The sequence below is a fragment of the Anomalospiza imberbis genome, chromosome 11 (assembly GCF_031753505.1).
Source record: "Anomalospiza imberbis isolate Cuckoo-Finch-1a 21T00152 chromosome 11, ASM3175350v1, whole genome shotgun sequence".
Taxonomy (NCBI): domain Eukaryota; kingdom Metazoa; phylum Chordata; class Aves; order Passeriformes; family Viduidae; genus Anomalospiza; species Anomalospiza imberbis.
Genome location: NC_089691.1, coordinates 14,396,292 through 14,418,388, shown reverse-complemented (window position 1 = coordinate 14,418,388; position 22,097 = coordinate 14,396,292). Strand labels below are relative to the sequence as shown.

Genomic DNA, 22,097 nt, shown 5'->3' with positions numbered 1-22,097 from the left:
CAGCACAATATAGTTTACATTTTCACATGCTAGCTTTCTGTATTGTAGTCCTACAAATTATTCTATTTTTCAACCTCATGACTAGAAGTATCAGTTATAATTAAATACTGATTTTTTCAGTCCATTGCTTGTGTTCAGAACAAGTATTATCCTTCCAAAATTTCAGATTTAAGACCTGAACAGTAATGTATGCACCTAAATATTTTCTCAAAAATATTTGCTATTTGTCAATTAGAAGCTAGTATTTCTACCTTGACTTTATAAGGAAATTAGGCATGGACAATCATTATGTTCTTACTTTTCCCTTAAAATTTCAACCATTGATCAGCTAAATTTTATGCATGAGTAATCATATAAAATATATTACAGTTCTGCGAATTAAATGAAAATTGCTGCATTTCTCCTCAAGGCCATCTTGTTTATTTGTATAGATGGTGTGTTAGCCTGGGCTCATGGGTTTTACTAAAGAGTATTGTTTCTCTTTTCTAGTGGTGCAATATGTGTATTGACTTGGTAACGTTTACCTATGAAATATTCAGAGGAGCTCTCTTCCGGTCCTTGGATGGAATTATTATTTCAGCCAACTGTAAGCTAAGAAAGGTCTTCACTTTAAAATTCAAGCCTCAAGATACGGCTGAGGAAGATGGTGTGTTTCAATTACTATCTAGCCTTAATCATAACTGTTCATGTTATAAAATCAAAAGATTCTTATTCATCAGATTGGCAATTTGAAGGATTACATGATTTCATAAAAATTCAAGTGGTAGTACAGCATATTAAGTCTGCTAGTGTTGGACTTAGGGCAACTAATTAAATATGTGTGTACTCCTGTTGTTTTAAACACTGAATTCCTTAGAAGTATTTTATTGAAAAAATTCTGGCAATATTTATCAAGTAGAGAGCTTGTTATAATAAGGGTATCTTATGCTGATAGAAATCATATTTTGGCCAGGAACAGAGTATCTGTGAGGAAAGAGAAGTACTGAATATGGCAGCATTTGCAGTTTGCTTTCTTAATTTTGGATGTTAGCAGCTGATGAAATATTTCTTTTTGAAATAATGCAGACGAAATTGTAACAAAACATTATGTGAAACAGAGCTATGAAACTATAATAAATACCTCAGATCATGTCCAGTTATCCTAATGTGGCCTTGTTTATTGGGAAAATAATGGGGGTGAGCTGAAAAATGACAGGTTTTTTTATAATAGATCAGGATACTGGTCAAGTTTAGCAGTCTCCAGACTTGCATCGTAATCCTGAATCATCATTTTCCAAGGAGAGAACTTCATCCCTCACTGGCATTTGCAGTAATATAGGAGAAATTCCAAATGCACAGCTGGCACTTTCCTATTTTAAAGGCACCCCTAGGAATAACTCAGCTTCTATTACATTCAAATTTTCATTTTGTGGCTTTTAAGGAACATACCTTAAAACGCTTCTGTTTTCGGATGGAGAGGTAGTTAACAGTATTGTAAGTGTAGCAAAATGTATCTTCCATTTGGAAACACTAAACCAATAGGGGAGAGTAGGCAAACCTTGTGACTACTCCTCTGATTTTCTGTTGGTAAGATTAGAAAAAATATTAATTAAAAAATGTCTACAGAGAGAATATGGTAAATTCTCAGCAGGAAACTGCAGTTCAAGCTCTCACTGGCATTCATTTAATTTAATTCCATTGGTGCACTGTTTTTTCCCTTCCATTCTAAACAGCTTCTGAAATGTGCTTAAATATTCTAAATGAGTTCCAAAATTCTAAAATGCAGCTAACATAATGAGTCAACAGCTTTAATAAACTGTATGCGTAATAAAATATTACACGTTTAATTACTTCATTATCAATGCTATGATTGTTACACAGCTGGTGGGCATTAGTACTTTCTGTATGCTTTTGAATTTCCTTATCTAGGCAAATAGAATCAGAATCATAGAATTGTTTAAGTTGGAAAAGACCTTCAAGATCTTCCAAACCCAACTGTTAAGCCAGCACTGCCAAGGCAACCACTAACCCATGTCCCTAAGAACCCCACCCACATGGCTTTTAAATACCAGCAGGAATGGTGACTCCACCACCACCCTGGGCAGCCTCTTCCAGGGCTTGACAACCCTTTTGATGAAGAAAGTGTTCTTAGAATCCAATCTAAACATCCTCTGGCACAACTTGGGGCTATTTCCTCTTGTGCTGCTGCTTGTTACCTGAGAAAAGACAGCAACACCTACCTCTCTGCAAAGTCTCACTTCAGCCTCCTTTTCTCCAGGCTGAGCAACCCCTGTTCCCTCAGCTACTCCTCTAAACTTGTTCTCTAGACCCCTCTTAGATTTTCATTACATCTGAAGGTTTAGCTGAATTAAAATGATTCTATACTTCCATACCCAATTAAAGAAAAACAATAGTAAGAATTTTTGTTATGATAGTTCTTTAATAAAGCTTTTTCCCTCTCAGAATGACTGGACCAGTTAGTTGAGCTCCACTGAATGCAGTGACATTGCAACTTGTATTGAGAGTTGTTGTGGCCAGCAACTGAGCAGCACACAGCCACTCCCCTCAGTGGGTTGGGGGAAAGAAACAGAAGGGTAAAAGTAGGAAAATGTATGTGTTGAGATAATAACACATTAATAATGCTAAACTGTAATGCCAAGGAAAAAAATATAAATAAAACCCAAGAAGAACAATTGTTTTTTATTTGCATAATTTGTTTACCAGCAGCAGCTCCCCCCAGTCAGCTTTCCCTCTAGTGGATATGGTGAGCACACTGCCATGTGGTCTGGAATATCCCTGGGGTCAGCTGGGGTCAACTGTCCTGGCTGTGTCCCCCCTGCCATCTGCTCCCTGACAGGGCAGCTTGGGGAGCTGACCAACAACTGACACACCAATATGTCATCAGCACTGGACACATGCCAGATCCAAAACACAGCCCTCTACCAGCTACTGGGAAGAAAATTAAAGCTTTCCCAGCAGAAACCAGGACAAGGGTTGAGTTCTTTGCTTCAGACCCCTTGGTGTGGTGGAAGTACTGATTTCAAGGTGCAATGAGTGTGTTACTCTTTTCAAGTAGCAAGTATACAGTATGTTTTGAATTTTTAAAATTATAGTAAATGCAAAGGGGAAACCACATATATGAAGAAATTATTTCTGTATGAGATCATTGAGATAGAAGGGGAAATATTTCATCTTTTCTGCCTCATGACACTGAAGCATACAAGCATAAACTATAAACTATACCTAGTTTCTTGTTTCCATAGCGATGCAGAATTTATGAGTGGGTTTTTATCACTAAGTATTGCCCAACAATGATAAATAATGTACTGGCTTGGCAAAAAAAAAAAAAAAAAAAAAAATCCTGTACTGAAATACAACATGGGACACTTGATTTTTTTATTTGAATTTCAATACTTGATCCCTTATTCATGTTTGGGTTTCAGGTTGTGTTTTCCTCTTCTTTTCCTTGGAAAATAGGCTAATTCATTTGCTTATTATATTCAAGTCTTCTAAAATTTGGAATGAATTTGTGTTGTAACATCAAGAATGGTTCTGACATGGATTCCTTTCGTTGCAGAGAGCAGCTTTCATAAACTCAGTCTATATTGGTTATCAAAGGGAAAGTCAAAGGGAAAGCAGAGATAATCAGCTCACATTCTGCTAGTGCCTGGTGTCACAAGAATATATAGGTTGACAGCTTTTTAGTTTATCATGAAAGCCTAATGAAGTCCAAAGTTTGGAATGAAAGCTCGTTACATTCTTTATTTGCATATATGGGACTTCTTTGCTACTTCAGTCTCATAGATATGAATACCATATTTAGCTGTTCATTTTATCTGAAAATCACTGTATCAGTGTTACAATTAAAGCTGAGCTGTAATAAAAATTAACAAAATGTATTTCATTATTGTTTTTTTTGCTCCCTTGACATTTCAAAGAAGTTTAATTTCCATATCTATTCCAGCCATTAGTGTATATTTCTATAACTCTATTCAAATTTTTTGTCCTAAAGGTATACACAATATAATTTTAAAATTTGCAATAAAAAGTGACCAATTGCAGCAAATTTTTCAAATTACCATAATCTATTTTGTTTTTACAGCCTTATGAACTAAAGTATATGTAATCTACCAAATAATATAAGTCAAATTGAATTCCATAGTGTCATGAAGTAAAGCCCATGTTTTTCAATTCTAGGTACATGCATTGTTACACCTGGGCCATATGAGGCCTCAGATGATATTCCTCCAACCTGCCAGCTCAATTCTGATGTCCCACAAGTTACACAAGTGCTGGATCTAAATGAAATTCACAAGCCAAAAATAAAATGTAGGGAAAATGCACTGCAAGAAACAGGTATTCTGTTGTGTTAAAATACTGTGAATACAATCCATAGAGTATGTGTACAAACAATTGATTATTTTATAAATGTCCATGTTAAGAGTTCCAATGTCTTAAAATGAAACATGACAACTCCTGCACACCTGTAGTGCCACAAGCACATAGACACATGTCTGTTCTATAGTTTGAGATCTGTGTGGAGCCAGAACAGTTCTAATGCAAGCATGAGATTTATAACAATATTTGAGGTGTGATATGAATGTACACTGAAGCATTTTGCAGTGAATTGTTTTTATACTTCTTTTTAAAGTATGTTCACATCAATGAAACTTTGCTGGCAATATGAGCATGTAGTGTCCTCAGCTTATAGTCTGAAAAGGGAAATCTTATCTTATTGGTGTCTTGTCTTACTTGAATGTTTCTTTATGCTACAAAATAATAAACCATATAATTTAGAGTTTGGCAGCCTTGCATTGAAGAGATTTATTAAAGAAGCTGGGCAGTCATGTGCTACTATACAAGCTATTGACTTGGATAAAAGCTAAGAGAAAGCAAAGAAAGGATTAAATTTAAAATTATTGTTACAGCTGAAGGCTAACAACAGGAGACTTAAAAGGTTTTTGTTGTAGTCTCTGTATTGTTTATCATAGTTATGAATAATCTCAACAGAGAAGCAAATAACAGGGGAGCAAAATTTTGTTATGATACAGATACTGGTTTAAACAAAGAGTGGGACTTCAGAAAGTTTTAACCTTGTGAGATGGGCAATCCCATATTTACTTTTTCCTGAAAAACAAAACAGCTAACATGCAGGAAATACCACAGATTTCAAAGCAAGGTTTTCAGTTTGCTGGTTTTATGTCTTGTGGCCACTGTGTTGAAAAATTATGGTCTAGGGACCATTGTACAGGGTCAATGTGGAACATGACATCACATAAAATCTAGCTTTGCTAAATGCACAGGGCTCTACATTGGGGAGGAATGATAACTACAGTTAAGCTTTAAAGGATCAAAATTAAATGAATCAAGGCAGGCCGGTTATCATCACCATAGATACAGCTCAGTAGAACTTTCAGATTTTAAAAAACTAAGTAGCAGGAAATTCAAATTCATAGGAAATGAAAAAGGTATCAAACCTTTAAATCATTTTTGCATTATTATCTGAAATACTTTGTACATTATCAGTTAAACCATCTCAGAAAATATCTTACAGACCAAGAAGTGATTCAGGGAGAAGAAGCATGAATGATAATCTCTCACATAAGATATGCTGAAAACATTAAAAATTTACATAAGGGCATGTATAAAGTAACCAGTGATACAAAGGATGTTCAATAAAAGCTGTTTTTCTTATCTCATGGCACAACAACAAGACATCATTTGATGTGGTGATGCAGTTGAAAATTAAAAACTCATAAAAGAAAATGCCATGTTACACAGAATATGATTAAAATGTGGAATCTACTGCTAAAAGAGGCTGGTAAAGAAACTGGTATGATTCCAAAATCAGTTGGCAATTTATATGAGTAACAGTAATGTATTTAGCAGCAGTAAAAATGTGAAAATTCAATTTTGTACTTCCAAGTTTTTCCAACCTTACACTAAGAGCTGTGTTGAATGCAGATGATTTCAAAAATCCATACTGAATTATCTTGTGCTATTTCTGAAGCACTGAGTTTGGCCTTTGGAAACTGAATGTTAGAGAGGTTATTGGCCTGTTCTAGACTGGCATTTCCTGTGTTTTTATGTTTAAGTTGGCATGTCTGCTTGAGTAAGATCTGTAAGCCAAGAATCAGTAGAAACTGAATTGTAGATAAAATGCCAAGATGTGAAATTGCTTAAATAGACTTGGGTCAGACAATTGAGAGCTTTTTAGTAAAGTGCTATTTTGCTTTAAAACTGTGTATTGCTTCCTACCTGCAGTAAAGTCAACAGCAGAATTTCACCAAGGCAAATATATTTACAGTCCTATTGTCTTCATTCAAAGTACTGATTATCTCTTTAAAACAATTTTGTAAAGAGATAGATCATCATTTAAAAACAGCAGTATAGAGAAACAGATTATTTATGTTCATTATTGGAAATCTGGAGTTGTAAAATTATTCATAAGCAGTAGTGGTCTTTAATCCCACATTATAAACATAGCATGTGTCCTTCCAGACATGTTTTTTAAATTTCAGAATTTGGCCTGCTTGAAATTGGAAGCTTTGGTATGTTTAGGTACATTTTAATTGGAAAATCTTCTTTTAATCCACTAAACTTTTTGCTCATTTGATAATCAAAAGCCTAAATTATTTTTAGTATCATCCACTTTTCATTTTACATATTAGTTCATTATGTCATCAACACACTGTTATGTATAGCTGTAGGTAATTAATTGCAGTCAATTAATATGGTCATTAAGAGAGATTTTAATGCAAATCAGCTTTTCTAATTGGAGCTAACAACATCCCAAGGTAGCCAGAAAAAAAGAAATTGATATTAAACCAAGGCAGGTCATCTGATCTTGTGAAATGGCAGCTGTTAACAGCAATCAAATGTCACATCAGGAAAAGAGTCAGGTAATGGCAGTAAGCAGCTGCTTCTGTGCTTATTAGTACAGTAAATGATGATATTGGTGGCTAATGTATGATCTGTTTTTCATTACCTTGATGCCACTGTAAATAAAGCTGATCTTGAAATAAGGTTATGAAAAATGTTCAGGGGAATAGGCAGAATATTTTGTATCTACTTTATTGCTTTATGAAGGTGTCAAATCTCTAAACTGAGATAGCAATTTAATACAACTTGTAGCAAGAAAATATCTTTGGACATTGTAAATATTAAATATAAATTAACATGAAGATACCATTTTTATCAGCTCTGGGAAGGAGAATTCACTGACAATATTGGAGAATTATAAAGGGAAAATAGATAGTACATGCAGCTCTACAACCTCGATGGTAAAATTAATGTGCAACCATTTTACTGTCCTTCCTTTATAGATTTTTTTGGAGAACATTCACCTGCATTCCATATTTACTTTTTGTCTTGAAGACTGGTTGGCAATTTCCATGCTTTAAAAGACTTATAAAAAATAAATCTACAGTTTATGCAGTAAAAAAAATAAATAGTGAAAAGCGTAGAATATTTTAGCAGCAGTAGAGTGCATATGCAATATTAGGGCTCAGCCCTGGTAATACAGTAGATTCAGTAATTTCAAAAAGCAGGTTACATATAAATAGTTCTCTGAGCTGTGGCTGATACCTTGATAGTCTTGCCTTCGTTTTTTTTTTTGTAGTTATTTATTTATTCTGTTATTTATTAATTAGAGTTCTTTTTTCTTCTTGTCAGAAGTTAGGTTTTCATTGAAGTTCTAAGGAAATCCTGCAAACCTTTTTTTTTGTTTATAAATAACCCACTTTTAAATAAATCTTTAAAGCAAGAAGATTAGAATTAGGTCTCTATAATAGACCAAAAGTTTCTTGCTGATATGTTGACACACTTTTATAAAATGTGCATTTGCTATTCCTATATTTCTAGGCAGTGCACTTTAAAGGAACATAACTTTTTATATGTTTAGTATACATAATTCTTTTCTTTTAGTTGATTCTAAAAAATGCTACTTTTTATTGTTTGTAAGTGCTGTAATTTTTTTTTAACTCTTGATTTTCTTAACTTAGGTATCTTTGGTAATAGAGGCAACATATGCAACAGTAAAACTCAGGATGTATCACATATTGCATTTGGGTCAAAAATCCTTGGGCCACCTCCATCTTCAAACAGAAGAACCAATGCAAAGGTACCAGGAAAGGTAAGAAGGGCTAAATTCCAACAACACCACTGGCCATTTTGCAAAGGAAGATACTGATAAGCAGAGGAGTTATACTAAAGGTTTATTCCAGAGACTGCCTCCAGAGAACTGTGATAGGTCATGGACCTCCAGTGCCAGAGATCCTGTAACATCCAGAGGAGGGCAAGGGAAATGCATGGGTGCCTCCAGCACAGGGCATAGGTTTGTTGAGCCCAAAGGACAGAAGGCTAAGGGGAAATCTAGTTGCTATTTTCAATGAATGCAGGGCTGTAGACAAGCCAGGCCTCTTCTGAAAGGTGCCCTGAAAGGCCAAGGGCATCGGGCCCTAATTGCAGGGAAGCTCTGACTAAATACAACCAAGTGGTTCAGTACTGCAACTGAGTCACAAGAGATTGGAGAATTTCAAAACTTCTGAAGACATCAAAACTTAAATGAAACAGGCTGATTCAGCGTTAAACATTAAGATGCCTCTTTCTACCAAAATTACTCTGTGATTTCTTATCATTCTTTTCTGAATTTTTTGTTCTAGACTGCTGAAATTTCTCTCTGTGTGTGTAAATATTTTTCCTTAAGATGAGAGCTCTAATGCAGAGCAGAAATTACATTTCAGGATGCTCTGATAGTCAGCCTTACGGTAGTTCATGTCATGCTGTCAATTATAATGCCAGGGAAAACACCTGACCCCAGTCTGCCAGCAACAAATATGCAGGTTTTGGAATTTGATCAGGACTACAGTTTTCAGTTTAACACCGAGAATAAGGGATCCAGCCAACTCTTGTGTAGGAAGTCACTTGAAAGTCAGGATGTAAAATGATATTCCTTTCTTCAAAGAAGAAAATACTCTTGAGGTCTGAATAACTACAAGTTTTAGACTTTGTTTTCTGATAGTGAATTCTAATTTTTTCCCTTTTCTTCACGTTGTTCCATTCATTCAGTGAAAAAAAATCTCTGCTTGCTACTTGACTGTAAAGATTGAAGATACCACACTGAATAGAGCCTACCAGGAGGCTTTGTGAAAAGATAGTCTTTAAAAAAAAGATTTGGAAATATATATTTGAAAAAAAGTGTAAATCATGGTCTGTGTTTTACCTTTGAGTATTTTGAAAGCTGTTATATTTTTGTCTTTCATCAAGAAATAATGTCTTTCAAGGTAACAAAGACCTTAGGTAGCACGACATCATGCCAACTTCAAAATTCAGGAATGCCAGCTGATACTATACCAGAAATTGAGAGATTGGTGCTACCACTCTGGCCATGCAATGATACTTTAGATCAAGGAGGCAAAAGAAGTACTCTCCAAACAACTGCAAATGAATATCAAAATGGTAAGAGCATAAAGCAAAGAATATGTAAAAACTGCCAAATTTTTGCATGATTGTGCCTTTGAATCTAGGGCTTAATTCTTTGTTTTTCTAATCCTTTATCGACTTAATTAATTACTGAAGACATTCATTAAATCATGATTTATTCTCCTGTATGAGGGTGAATAAATTCTCATTCTCTCTGCAGCTATTTGTATTGTGAGTGATTGAGCCAGGGATCATCACCTGCTGGGAGTAGCTACAATTTATACACATGCTTCTGTTTCCTCATGCTGTGAAAATAACTGAGCTGCTGCAGTGGTTCTTGATTGTTTTGCAGACTTTTGCAAGCCTGTTTTTTATAATTACTATGGTTTGCCCTTCTTCCATACCTTGTGTTAATTTTTTCCTTCCTTGTGGCTGCCCTGTTCCTGCTGCCCTGCAAGATTCCCATGCTGGTTAGAAGATGTTTGCCAGTACAGTGCCCCATATGTACACAATATGAGTCTTCACAGGCATTTCATTTCTGCATTGCTTTTCAGACCCTGAAATTCAGACTCAGAAAACATCTGTAAGTGGAGAAGCAGAATTTCAGCTCACCTCACCACAAATACCATCACCAGACAAGGAGAGTTATATAAGATTATCTCTAAAAAATGCAGCCAAACCCACATGGGAGATAACCGATGGTATAGTATTCATTTTATGTTATTTTACATTTCAGTTCTATGTGGTCTGAGGGACTGTTGTAAATTTCAAAGAACCCAAAAGCAGTTCATATAAAAAATAAACATCCCCCATGTGTTGTGGGGGATTATGGAAATCAAGCATCCTGCAACAGAATTGCTTTAGAGCATTGATAAAGATTTGCAGGATTAAGCAGAGTACCAGAGCAGTGAATGAATATCAAAAGAAAAATTCCATGCTCTCATGATTAAAGGAAAAGAACTAAAAATAATTTATTCTTTAAATCCCTAATACATTTAACACTGAAGACTCCAAATATGAAATGTACAAGAAATTTTACTTATCCTAGATAAGAGTTTAGAATATTAACTAGAGTACCTATGTAATATATCACAAGGGGAGAGGGGAAAGGAGGGAGAAAGGGTTGTTTTGTTTATAGAGTTCAGTGGGGATTTATTTCTTTTGTTATCCACAGAAAGACACCTCAGCTTACGTTTTGGGTTTTTTCCCCTTCTCGCCTCTCTGCCAAAAAGTGTAAATTTTTTTTTGTCATACATTGTCTATCTACTTCCTTTGCAAGAGTCTGGGAATTGCGTTATTGTGGCAAAAGTATCCCTTGTCTCTATGAAAAAGTAGTGTTACTTTTTATTAGAAGGCATAGTCACCAATTTGAGAAGTGGTTGGACTATTCAAATGTGCTCAAAATTGACCAATGAGATTTTCCTTCATATTGTGAGTGATTTCCATTGTGTTTATTCTTGGGGGATGTTTAGAAGTGATTATATACTCTGGCAGTTTCAGTAATTCACAATTGCTATTACGGGTTCCATAATTTGAATGAAAGAGATCCAAGATGTTCAGGAAAATAGAGAATTCTTCTGGAGAATCTTTTAATTCCTTCCTATTTATCTGAATTTTGAGAACTTTGGGGCAGGAATCACTGTCCTAACTTTTTTTTTCATCTAGAACACCAAATCCTCTGTCTAGTGCCAGAATTAAAAAAAAAAAAAATTAATCAACACTTGTTATTTTATGAAAATATGGGTGATATGAAAAGACAGTTTTAGGGCAGTAGGCTGGCCTGTCTAAATGCCCTCTCATAAATTCAGAGGCAGAGAACTGAGAAAGAAGGATATGTGTAAACTCTGTTCTTTTGCTGTTTGAATTTGAAAGAATGAAAACTGTTTCTTTATAATCTTAGTTGTGTGAACAGGCAGATAAATGCATTATGTGAGTTTGTAAGGTACAGTTCTACAATTTTTTTTTCCTGTATTTTCATTGCTTGTCACTGTTGTCACTCGCAGTCTGCAGATTTCTGTTTCTTTTCAGTTTCTGAAGTGATCTAAGTTTATGATTTCTTTATCCATTAGTACTGGATTTATTTTTTCTGGAGAACTTCCTATAAGACACTTCTTCATCAGGAAAGTCCCCTTCTAGGCTTTGTTCTGGATTTCTTCCACAGGGGGATAAACTTGACCTGAGAGAAGAAATAAAAGGAGTGAACACTGTTTATGCCAATCTTATTTACTCAATGCTGAAGCCTTCATTATAATGTTAGGCTGTGATTAAAAGCTTTAGCATAAGTCTGACTGTGTAGAAGAGCTAATTAGATTTTAAGGTGATCATTCTTGCATTTATGTTGTTTTCTGCAATGTTGTGATTACATAGTAATTTGCATATTTTACTCAGAATGTACTCCAAATTATTCATTACAACTGACATGGAAATTATGAGTTAAAAAGAAATTCTAGTAGAGTTTTTGTTGGAGAAGTAATGGGATTTTGTTTAGTCCAAAACTCTCTGTATCTTTCTCTTGTGGACTATTGAAAGACTACAGGTTACAGAAGTTGCTGAACTCTGCAACCAGCATAAAATGTCATATTCAAATAATACAAACTTTTTTGTCTTCCCCTGGATATTTCATTAAGAATAAGTACTGTTCTGTGCAAATGAATGTTTGGGTTTGACTTATTCCTAACTCAAGTCTATTCAACAACTCTAGAAATGAATGTAGAATATTCAGGCTAATGTTATATAGATAGTAATAATTTTAAAGTAATTCTTTATATTTCTGAATTCCTTTTGGTCTGGGCAAGACATTATAATGGTGACTGAAGTGTAAGAACATTTTGCATGTCTGAGGCAGAGTCAGGATTAGAAGTCAGGAGTTTAAGGTTCTAATTGCCACATGTTCTCTAAACACTTGATAAAAACTGTTGCTCTAGGATTTCTTTTCCAAACTTTTGAATGAAGTTTTGATACTTCATTCAAAATTGACTTAAAATCTTAAAAAGCAAGTGATTCATCACATTGTTTCCTTCAGAATTCATTACACCATTTTTTCTGTAATGCCCTTTACAAATTAAACAGCAGCAGCTGCATTGGAAGTTATTCTGGAATGAGAATAGAACGGGTGAGATTGCTGTGTGGGATGTGGGTTGTTACTAAGTCAGTAGACAAAAAAATTAAGCTACTCCTCTCTACTCTTTCCCAGTTCTATGTGCAGAAGAATTAGTGAATTCTCCTGAAGTAGGTTGTACACTAAGTATATAACCATACCCCAGAGGGCTCTTCACAGTGGTCTGAGCTATTAGTGCATATTTGTAAACCACAAAGGCAGCATGAGACATGTCAAATCTAATTTTATCATGGGGAAAAGACCTCCTGAATACTGAAAGAGTGTATCTTACGTATTTTTGTGTTAGTCTCGACACTGACAGGGAAACCTAATAAAATGTGTCTAGATTAAACTGGAAGGGTGGGTGCCAGACTGGAAAGAAGACTGCAAAGTGCTGAGATAAGAAAAAATACAAAAAGTTTCTCAGCTAGGTAACTTATAAAGATTTTGTTTGTTTGTTTGTTTTGAAAAATGCAGCAAGTAAAAATTTTAATATTTTTGCCTTAGGAAAAAGGGTAAACATAATTTTTGACTTAGCAACCAAAATAGCTGGGAAAAAGTTTCTTCATATCCAGAAGAGTTGTCTAGTTGAAGTTTGGGGATAAGTAATATTTTTGTGTCATTTCTGTGTAGTGAATTGTGAACAAGGCACCTCTACGTCCTAAGACTTTCAAAACAATCTCAGTCTTGATGAGCCAGATTCCTACAGGATAAATAACTGAATAATTAAAAATTATTATTATTATTCACTGATTAAGTGTGACAGAGTTTTTCAATCATGTTAGATCACAGAATCAGTTGGGGAAAAAACAGTTCTTGAGTCTTTGTTCTTGAACATCCAAATACTGTGTTCAGCCTCACTAGAAAAGCTTGTTAAAATATCCCTCTTCTCATTTCATTTTTATAGGGGAAATGGCTGCTTAATAAAGGTAGCTTATATAGATATAAAGTATACCAAAAGCATAAAATCTGAGAAATATTCATGTCTGTGTTTTCACTTATGCTTTCAGTTGTTTTATTTGTGTACCGCCCTTCACACGTAATTCCAATTGCCTTTGGAAAATATGTTATCAGAGGAATCTGACACAATCTTGAATGATAGTAGACTGGAGAATTCTGCCCCAATACCCTCCTTTGAAGAACCTGTAATTATAGATCAGAACTAAAATTCATTTGGTTTACTCATTGAAGGGTGTTTCCTAAAAGTTTTGAGTGGTCTCACTCATTTCTTGATGATCTTGGAAGAACTAGTCCAAAATATTTATAAAATAAAGGAATCATTTGCATGTTGAGCTTTCAAGGCTTATAATAATTAAAAGTACAATCTTCTACATTGTTTTAAATGAGAATGATTTTCTGATATAGTAAGAGTTTCTTTTAAAAGCCTTGGGGGTTCTTACTAAAGATGTTCTTCATGAAGAGATTGAAAAATGGCCTTTTCTGGAACAAGATGCAAGCTGTGGTCATACAAGATACATCAAGTCTTGGCTTTCCACTGGTTCCTGAATATTAACTGGAGTTTGGTAGCCTTACTAGCTCTCTTCAGTAAACTGGAAAAAGTCACAGCAACCCAGTAAGAAGACAGCTGTTTCTCCTGGCATCTCATTCTTCTTTCTTTTGCCTTCATTTATGGTGATTGAGACTTCCTCCCACCCTCCCACTCCCCCCAAGCTGCTGAATGTGCCTGAAGTGGAAATTCTAACAAAACTAAAAGTAAAATTTCACAGTAAAGCCCAAAATACCACACTAAACTTACTATCTTCTGTGGTGGCAAGCATTTTATTATTGCAATGGTACTTTATTATTACATTTTTAGTACATTTTTTTCATTGAGTTTTGTTAATATGGTTGATGGTAACTTTGTTTTATGGAGCTGGAAAGTTTCAATATCTAGTGAATAATCCACACCACACTACCCTTAATGAAGATAAGGGAGTATTGCATACTTGAGCAATTCTCCTTTTCTTAGATGTTATTTGAGATTGGTTGTAATCAATCAAATTGACATTTTTTTCTATACCATCATTCGAAAACAGTAAAATATAAATTAACCATAAGAACATAAAAATGGTCTTTCCATGTGTATCTGGTGCACTTAATCTTTAAATCCATTTCTGTAGTTTATTGTTTGTTTTAAAATTGTCAGATTAGTTGTGGCTATATTCAGGAAAACCTGGTGAAACAGATATCTTTATACATTTTTCATGTCTCACTTTTTTATGAGAACAGTATTTTGAGATTTAAACTATAAGTTCTGAATGTAAAAGTGTGGAATTTCAGCAGTAAAGAAGGAGCAGATCACAATATTATGAACTATTCACCAATGTGTGATTATTTTTTAAATGTCAGATGCAAAAAATGCCTATAGAAAAAGATAAATTGCCATATAAATAAAATCATGCTTTCCTAGAATAAAATTCAGTTGTGGGTTTCAAATATTGATGGCTAAACAGTTTCAGGTTTGCGAATGGCAGGTTTGCATGTCCCGTACCAAAGCCTGTATACTTTTTGAGCTCTGTTTAGAATTTTTTTTATTACCTTGCTGCACTTTGAAAGCAACCTGATCTTTTTCATTGCATCCTCATCACTCTTATTCTTCTTTGATAGGCAAAATATTTCTGTATTAGAAAAACTTACTTTGCTGCCCAACTTTCTGAGAAAATGAGAATGATCAGAGTAGCTCACAATTTACATATTTGGCATTGAAATTGTATGTTTCAGATAAATGGGTGTTTCCAGAGAGATTCACTGAGAGTATTCAGCTGGATAGGAAGGAGCACTTGGGAGCTACTGGAAGTTCAGCCTGCTGTAATTTACCCTCAGCCCACAATGCCTCTGTTGAACATCACAGCAGGGAAACAGCTGATCATCAAAGGAGTAAGAAAGAGGTTTTCACATTTTCATCAAAACCTCGATCAGCTCCTTACGGAAAGTCCCCGAATATATCACCAGAAAGTTACGCTTTCCCACTGGAATTGGAGCTAGACAGTAACAGAGAACATGAGCAAACCAGAACTGAAGACAGCTTTGAAGGAACTGACAGCAGTGAGGAGGTAGGCCACGTTGTACATGTATCTCTTGATAAAGCAGTCCTCATCCTCAAACTCCTAGGATGAGATTCTGTCTTCAAGCCAGACAGGGAGGATAAATCATCTTTTCCCCATACACCAACAGGTAGATTTGTCTCTGCCAGGTTGCTGTGTCTGACCAGGTACAGGACTCAGTGCAGGTGTACTCTGTGTAACAAGTTGACAAAAGAAACCTAACTCTGTCAGCCCCTATGCTGACAGAGAGATGCCAGAACTGTGCATCATTACTACAAAAAAGATTTTAGGAATGCCTGCATCATAGATTTGAGTGAGATCCAAGTCCTTTATGGTTGCTCAAGACTTCAGTAAATAAGACTTCATTGTGTCTTTCAAAACTGCAAATGGTGACTGGTTTTGCTTATTGACATTGTTGAAGGTGAACTACAAAATTCCAGCTTTTGAATGCCACTTGATTATTGGTATTTCTGCTGCATATCCTGTCTGAGCATCACCAACTTTAATTCTTTTGCAATGTGGAAATCTTCCAGCAATGAAATTAATGAAAGAGAACAATTTTTTAGTATATCTATCTAGTATTATTTGATACTATATAGAAATTTGCTGAATTGTCAATGTATGCAATAATTTCATTATGTCATTACAGTAACTGCTAAAGTTCCTATTGTTATGAACATTCTAGTATATTTCGCTTTTAACTATAAAATCCGTTTCTTAGCATTTGAATCTGTAGCTCACAGTAGAGAAGTAAAATGTAACTGAGTTGCATAATAGCAAGATGGACTGAATTTAACTGTTTTACAAAATAACTGAGGGAATCAAACGATAACTTTCCAAAATGTGTACCATTAATAAAACTGAGGGATTATCTTCTTGAACATACATTTCATGCTGTGTAATCCTGGACTCACTGAAGTCAGTAACAATCTTGGATCACTTTCATGTGCAGCAGGATTGCACCTCAGCTGTGAGAGGCACTGCAGGTGATACTGCCTTACATCCTCTGTGGGAACATATGGCAGAGGAGCAGCATCACGAGATGAGGATGAGGCTGCTCTCATCCTTTCTTTCTTGGGAATAAGAACACTGAAGCAAACACTAGAAGCACTCCTGCATTATTTCTCTTTCCATCTGTTCAGCCCTGCTGATTGCTTTTGAGATGGGGTATGAGTGAACATCATACGCTTGATTCATGGGATATTTTGCAGAGACTTTGTTAGAAGCATGGCTATAAGGTTAATAAACTAATCTCTAAAATTCTTAAATTGTATTCAAATGGTAATGAATATGACATCCAGTACCATATGATTACCAGAGCAGAGCAAAGTGATCTCAGCAGGAGTTACTGCTTCTACATTTAAGTTGAAGATGCAATGTGAAAATATGGAATATTAATAATTCAATGTAAAGACATCATCATGGACACATTGCTTAGCTTTGGTTTACAGCTGTAATAAATGCTATTGAAATTATGATTGTTAGGTAAGACACAGGTTTACGAGGTTACCAGCATGCAAAATCTGACCTGACATTTTGAAATGTGCAATCAGCTTCAGATGTAGAATATGTTTATGGTATAGTCAGTGTATTTGCCCGGAAAAGAAGCTGTTTTTCAGAATCCTTGTAAATTTAGAAACAGGAAGCAGAGATTAAAGAGAGATTTTGAAGTGTTAAGGTTATGTAAAACTGAATTGTGCAATGATGAGAGGGAACCAACCACTCTTGCTTTGTTTCCTAAATTTAGGATGACAATAGTGAACTCCTCCAGAGTACTGAGAACATTGAGAACAACCACAGTAGACAAGGAACATCTGATTCAGCAGTTTTTAAAGAGATCCTATTTAATAAGATGCCACAGAGAAATGAATACTCGAAGAATAAGGAACACAGCAAATATAACTTTGAAGAAACCGTCTTATCAAATCTACTGAGTTCCACCACGAGAAAAACAGAATCTATTAGCTTTCAGAGAACTTTAAAGCCTATCCTTTCTCTTTCTCCAATTCAAAGTAAATCCAAATCCTTTAGAGTAATTAGAAATGTATCTGAAGAAACTGAAAGATATGAAGGAGTTTCAGATCAATTTGAAAGATCTGTCAGTAAAACATCTCTCAAGAAAGTTTCAAATGGAAATTCATGTCTGACAGCACAGACTTGTGTAAGTGATTTTTACTTTGAAATTGAATTACTAGATTGTATAGAGGAGCTATATTAGATATACCCATTTGCATGAAGTGATTAATAGTACATCTTTCATTCAAATATATTCTGGCTTCATCATAACTGCATTTACTGTGCCCAGTCTGTTGAAAGTTGATTTTGTAGGGGTTTGTGGCACACAAAATAATATTCCAAATAAAACAGAAATCAAAATGGTTTGTAGACAAAAAGATGTGTCATTGAGCAACTCACATTTTGGAAATAAATTAGTTAGAAAATAGTTTGGGGCTGAAAGGTTACAGAGGAAAATTGGCAGATTTTAAATTGCTGTGTTAACGAATGACCACAGAAAAAGTGTTAATTTGGGTACTTCATGATCTCTCTATGTCAGCCCTGAGCAGTGATAAATTATGTGACTGAGAGCCAGCAGCCAGGCAGCTTCTGCCCAGCAGTCAGCCCTAGATGTCTGGAGAGAACAACAGGGCAAGGACAGGGAAAGCATCTGGGGGTACCTCAGCAGCAGGGCCCTACATGCTTCCTTCCAGCAGTCCTTAGCTTAGCCATTTCTTCAGGAAAGATGGTGTCTGTGGTGAATAACTGGTGGTGGAGGTTTCTTTCCACAGATTTGTGTTTGCTTTTTGCATCAATATGGCCTTTGCCTTGTGACAGTGAATTTCAAACTTTAACTGCTATTTGTGGGAAAAATATGTATTTTCATTTTTTTTAATGCATTGTCTCATTCCAGGTGCTTTCTTATTCTTCTGTAATAAAAAAACAATTAATTTTTTCAAATTAATATTCTTACCTGTGCCACTTCCTACTTCATGGCTGTGTATCATATTCCCTAGCAGGTGTCTCTTTTACAGGTTTTATGGCACTTAGTCCCAGGATTGCTGTTTTGTGAATTTGTTTTTTGATATTTTTACCCAGGGATGTTGAATTGAACTACTGCATGATCATTATTGTAAGCATGGGGTTTGTTTTCTAATATCTTGGATATATCTTGAGTTTCTTATACTATCATTGGTCCCCAGGTATTGCACACCTCTGGCGAGCAAAAGAATAGACTTTTCTCTTTTTGGGGGGCTCTATGAAGTAGTTATGCATTGTTTGAAAAATGTTTCTACTTTCCTGTCTTAGAATATGACCTGTATCTCATTTACATGGAGGAAATGGACATATATAATTTTTGTGTCCTTATGGTTTGTCTCATCTGCTGTAGGAAAGGGAGTGTGCTGTGATTCTGCTGGGGGGATTTTGCTCTGTAGCATTTCTGTGACCTGTTGATACAGCAATTTTAGTTACCTGATTTGACAGCCTCTGTGGAGAGGGAAACAGGAGTGATGACTTCCATGGGACGTGGCTGCTGCTGCTGCTGCTGGGGCAGAGCCACCCCACTGAAAGGTTCTGCCTCCTGCCTGGGGCTGCTGTGGCTGCTGAGGATGGACAGCCCTGCCGTGGGTGGGTATGGAAATCCAGGCACGGAGCTGCAAGCTGAATTGGGCACCAGATCAAAGAATAGTGTCTAGGGAAGCGTGTTCAGCTTTTCTGTGCGTCCTTGATGGGGAAATGCTCATACTGCCCTGCCACAGATTCATTTTTGTGAAATGAGTCTCTTTTAGTACTGGTGCTGGGGCTGGGGTTCATGTGTCTCTCAGTGCTGTGAGGTTGTGTCTTATACTGGGGATTCTGGAAATCTCTTCCTGTATCCTGCAAGTAGTTTATTGGATTGGTGAAGACCCTGCACTTTTCCTGATAAAAACAGAACATCTTTTCCATGAAGGCTGTGAAGACTGGTTTCCTTTGGGAAGGAAGTAGATTAGGGGGAAGCAAGGGGAATGAAACACAGCAGTGCAAGTGAAAATCAGAAACAGTGCTGAGATTTTATTATCATGAGAAGTATCAGTGGCTGGTGATTTTAAAGACTATAAAAAGCATGAAAAAAAAAACTAAAAAGCAAAGAAAATCCTTTCAATAGCAGCATATGTTCTATGCATTTATGATCTGGAAAAGACAGTAGAATTGCCACCAGTGATGTAGAAAATGTGGAAGAAAGCAATGCATGGGTTCATTTCTATTTGGAAAGAAGATAATGTTTCTGTAATTTTCAGTGATAGGAAAAGCCCCAGTTGATACCAATAATCTGATTCTCTTTTTCTTAGAGATGGTTATATGCAGTGAATGTGTATGATAAAATTTGTTTTTATTTTTCATTCCCTTACCCTCCTATTATAGTTTATAGGAGTTTAATTTTTCTTTTTTTCCAGTAGCTACTTACACTTTTGCAATTAAATGTATTCCTTGTTTCTTGATACTTTCAAGTTTTAGAAAATTGTTCCAATTACAGTTCAATTATGTTTATTACTTAACATAACTGTAACCTATTTGGCCATAATAAATGAAATTATACATGTATTACTTTCCTTAAAGATATTATCTGTGTTTAATGCAGTCATCAACTTTGTCCTGTAGAACACAGCTAAATGTAGACTCTCTGGGTGGATTGCAACAGTTGATTACTAATTTAGACAATAAGGTTATTACCATACTGCACTTGTAGCTGTAAATATGTTGCACATGTGATTTGCTGCTTGTATTTTTTTTCAAGAACAAATCAATCCTATTATTAATGTATAGAAACTCATTAGCTACAGATTTTGTTTTACTGCTACAAAACATAAGATTAAAGTATCTGGCAGATCTAGGTCTTACACTTAATCAAGTCTTAAAATTTTACAGAAGCCCTTCCTTGGAGTTCTTTTACACTTCTTGTTGTGCTCATACAGGGGACTAGTAAAGGAAAAAAAGTGCTTAACCAAGTCTTCTGCAATTGATTTGCCTGCTGCTTAATATGCTTTAAGGACTTGGTTTCTTGCAATGTTTTATTCATGTTTTAATAGAGTTCTCTATTATTAAGTTCAAATATTTTTAATTAAGAAAGAAGTATAGCCCTCTGGGAAATATTGCAAGCATGTAGATAGCTGGTAATTAAAGTTTTCCACACGTATAACTACATTCAAACAATTCTGAATAAATTATTTGAACTTAGAAGAACGCAGATGTCATTATATATGAAAAAAAATCCTTTAAACAACAGGTTTTATCAATATAGCAAAAGTTTTAAGTGCTTAATAAAAATACTTTATTGTAAGGGAAAGATATTCAAATATACAAGATAAGCTTTTAATTACTAAATGAAATATTAATTTTAGACAAATTTATGAGTATTGCAAAATTACTTCTTACATCAAAAGATTCTCCTAAATTACGAAGTTAACTTAATTTCAAATTCAGTTTTCAAATTCTCTCTTTGAAAACCAACAAAGACAATATAAAATTTTTGAAGAGACTTTTTGGTAGTAGTCATCTAAACATGAAGAATAAATATTCCAAACTATTACTCCTTCATTAGTTTATTTTAGGGGGATGTTTAATACAGAAAATGGTCATAGCATCTCTTCTCCTTCCTGACTGTGGTATTTTCAGAGTGAGACCATTACAGGAAAAGAAAACAGAATGACAGTTTGACATAAGCTGGGGAGGGGGAACAGCAGATGTTTAGAATTATGCTGTAATAATTCCAAAAATCTATGCATCTTTCTTCGTAGATGTAAATGAAAAGACGAGCAAGTTTGGGCAATTTTTTGTGTTTTTATTAAAAAGAGAATGAGAAAAAAAGTTCTTTCAATAGTTAGTGCTTTTATTCTGCAGAGCACCACTTCATTCTGTCAGTTTAATGACTGCATACCAATTATATGAAGGAAAAAAGATAAGCCAAAGCTTCTCTTATAATAATCAAATCACTGCAGAAGGTTTACATATAGAAAATTAACAGGAAATCAGCGTGTTCAATAAGATCAATAAAATTACAGCAGCTGCGGATCTGGTAGAATATTGATCCATTAGAGCAAAGCAGGCTCCCCAAGCACAACAAAGAGCTTTTGGTGAGGTGAACAAATTACTAATAGTCAGTGAGCTAGTAACAGGCATTCAGAAAGGGTCTAGAGAAAACATCTTATATTATCTTAGGATTTAAAATGTTGGTAGTCATCACAATATTCAGGATTTAAGCTTGGACCTCATTAGCAAGGTTTGTAAAAATGGAATGGTAACTGCAAACTGTATCTTCCGTCATATTCTTGTACTTTGTGTCTTATATACATAGGAAGAAAGCAAAGGAGTTATAATTTCACTATAAATTCTGGTGTAAGGTGACTTCTGTACCCTTCAAAGATACACTAAAACATTACACACCACATTTCATAGGAGGAAAAGTTGTCAGTGTTAATGTCACTTTTACTGCTGACCTGTGTGTGTTCTTGAGGTCTTCAGTTATCCAGCACCTTCTCACAGAAAAAGAGACTGAGAGATCCTCCCTTCTGCCAGGAATA

The 22,097-nt window shown here is 35.2% G+C and overlaps 1 protein-coding gene across 3 annotated transcripts in view; it reads left to right on the top strand.

The window, feature by feature from the left end:
- Positions 1–22,097, top strand: part of CFAP20DC (CFAP20 domain containing) — a 63,277-nt gene that overhangs the window by 20,557 nt on the left and 20,623 nt on the right. For 2 of the 3 annotated variants that reach the window (XM_068202106.1, XM_068202105.1), the window contains exons 7-8: positions 490–646; positions 4,177–4,367. In XM_068202106.1, coding sequence (XP_068058207.1) covers positions 490–646; positions 4,177–4,352 — 333 coding nt within the window. In that variant the 3' untranslated portion in view covers positions 4,353–4,367. Of the gene's footprint in view, positions 1–489; positions 647–4,176; positions 4,368–7,982; positions 8,114–9,263; positions 9,439–9,956; positions 10,104–15,220; positions 15,571–17,290; positions 17,705–22,097 lie in introns of those variants that run through there. The other variant, XM_068202107.1, reaches the window with a different exon arrangement.